Source organism: Sabethes cyaneus, chromosome 2 (genome assembly GCF_943734655.1).
Source record: "Sabethes cyaneus chromosome 2, idSabCyanKW18_F2, whole genome shotgun sequence".
Lineage (NCBI taxonomy): Eukaryota > Metazoa > Arthropoda > Insecta > Diptera > Culicidae > Sabethes > Sabethes cyaneus.
Window position 1 is genome coordinate 1177335 of NC_071354.1, and position 2815 is coordinate 1180149.

Below are 2815 nucleotides of genomic sequence, written 5' to 3' on the forward strand. Positions count from 1 at the left end.
GAATTTTTTCACACGTTTGTTGATCTCGGTAAGGCGACCGCCAATAAGCGGCTGTCGCTAAAAATAAGTGTGTGTTGCTCCAGATGAGATATTTCAGCGGCTTAACAACGAGCTCAGTTGGACAACAATAAGACCACGGATTAATGCATGCACAAGGTGTGGTGTTAAAATAAAACACTATACGATTACAAATTTCTATGAACTTCGTGTGTGGTGTGTATAAACTATAGTGAAATGGAGTGGGATTACAGCAACAGTACGAACGGGATTATCATCGCAGACACTGGCGGCGGCACAACTGCGACGACATCGTCTAGGTTAGAAGAGATGCCTCCAGCACTATCGCCACCTGCTGCTGGGTTAACATTTCCTTCGGATCTGCTCACGTTGATTCGCCAGACAGCTACCGTTTCTGCTGCCAACAACTTGTCCTATCTGCTGAGTAATTTCACAAAAGCGCTTACATCGACGTCTACAGATTTCAATATATCACGACGATTCCCGCCCTACCCATTCTTCCCGTTTTACAACGACTCGGCATTTGATTCCTGTCCTTCCATTCAAATGCCAATAGGGAATTTAATCTCGATGATCCTTTATGCCATCGTTGCAATCGTGGGACTGTTCGGAAATACATTGGTAATTTACGTGGTGCTGAGATTCTCCAAGATGCAAACGGTAACCAACATGTACATTTTGAACCTGGCCATTGCGGATCAGTGTTTCCTGATTGGCATTCCGTTTCTCATTACAACGATGCACCTTGGCGAGTGGACTTTCGGGAATGGAATGTGCAAGGCGTACATGGTATCCACTTCGATTACGCAGTTCACATCATCTATATTTCTCTTCATCATGTCTGCGGATCGATACATTGCCGTATGCCACCCAATTTCATCACCACGCTTTCGAACGCCATTAGTGTCAAAAATAGTATCATTTTTAGCATGGACAGCGTCGGTGGTGATAATGTTACCGGTAATGTTGTACGCCAATACTATTCAACGAGACAAAGGAAAGCTTTCTTGTAATATTGTGTGGCCCTCGGAAAATGCCAGCAACACCGGAAGCAGCTTCACCTTGTATTCTCTGATCCTTGGATTTGCGGTTCCTCTATCACTAATTCTCATGTTTTACTATCTCGTGATAAGAAAACTTCGAACCGTAGGCCCGAAAAATAAGTCCAAGGAGAAGAAACGTTCGCATCGCAAAGTAACCAAGTTAGTACTCACAGTCATAACGGTGTATGTGTTCTGCTGGCTCCCGTACTGGATTTCGCAAGTAGCACTCATACACTCACCACCCGATATATGTAAATCGCGACTGGAAATCACCGTCTTTGTACTGGTTAGCTGTCTTGGCTATTCTAATTCCGCTATGAATCCAATTCTGTACGCCTTTCTCTCGGATAACTTCAAAAAAAGTTTTCTGAAAGCTTGCACATGCACCAAGGGCAAGGACATCAATGCACAGTTACAAATCGAAAACAGCTTTTTTCCTCGTTTCGGGCGAAATCGTGGTTCTGAGAGAGGTAATTCCACCAAGATTCTACCCGCTGGACGGCAAAAGGTAGCTGACCAGAACTACCCTAACGAAACAGTCAACAACTATACAAACACAAATGGAAACAATTCCGGTAGTGGCAGCGGTGCTAGTGGTGCTGGGATCATCGCGGGTGTTCTAATAAGTAATGGAAATAATGGAAACACAACTCCGACCATGGTGACAGCCAACGTAACGCCAATTGCAAGCAAAGACTCCGACCCCACTGCGAGACCCCCTGTGTTGCACACCGACCTATAAGCTGCATGAAGGAGTGTCCCCTAACAACGGTGAGCAGAAACAAATATTATGGAGCAGATTGGTGATTTGTGCCCCCGATGCGGTGCGTACTTTCGTAAAGCAAATTCACACAAAAACAGAATCAACATCGAACAAATTAAATTGTCAGCATAGTTTACGGTATGAGCGTACGAAACAACGTTAACCACCATTCAGAGGTGAGATAGGTGAGCGTCAAACAAAATCCTGCAACTAGCACATGAAACTAATCGTTTTTCAATGTTCCGCGTGATTGGAAACGGGTGAAAATAATTGCTTTTCGAATACCAGAAAATACTATGATAGAGTAATGGCTTATTGAAATGGATGATGTGAAAAAAAGTTCTATTTTTTCCTATCCAAACAGAATATATATTAAATCCATGATTGCAGTAGATTCCATAGTGAGTTGAAATTAGATTTTCCGCTCTACATTTTGTGTTGTAAAATTTTTCAAATCGATATTTTACCCCCAAATTGGTTTGTTACGCTAAATCGTAATAAAAATATCGAATTTTAAGAGAGTAATGTTCTCAAATTTATTAACTTTATTTGAATCAGAGTTTTAACGAAAGTAGTTAACGAATACTACCTCAGCTCAAGCGATTTCAACTGGAGGTCTTACTAACCTTAAAGAACTTACTTTAACGTATAGCTTTGGGTCGAAAGGTCTCAGGTCATAGTATGAATCTATCAATAAAAAAATCGAATTTCTGGGAAAACCTTGAAGACCTTGAATTTTTCAATCACTATTTTCGTTCATAAGTCTTTATAAGTCCACTATGCACATGCACAATATTTCATTCTAGGGCCCTTTGTACTATTTTGTTTGTGATGTTTTGAAAAATTCCCAACAATAAAATATTTTCGATGGTACCTTGCGTTGCACATAAGAAGGGCTCCATATAAAGCAGTGGCCAAAATTGCCGAAAATAAAATTTCACATTTTAGCACATGCTTAAACGCGGCATTTTTTTTATGATTCGCGAATAAA

At 41.1% G+C, this 2815-nt stretch overlaps 1 protein-coding gene across 1 annotated transcript; it reads left to right on the forward strand.

Moving 5' to 3' along the window:
- The first annotated feature begins 234 nt into the window (after positions 1-234).
- On the forward strand, positions 235-1803 carry LOC128738686 (somatostatin receptor type 2-like). Its single transcript, XM_053834005.1, has one exon. The coding sequence runs from the start codon at positions 235-237 to the stop codon at positions 1801-1803; it is 1569 nt and encodes a 522-aa protein (XP_053689980.1).
- Positions 1804-2815: the final 1012 nt, after the last annotated feature.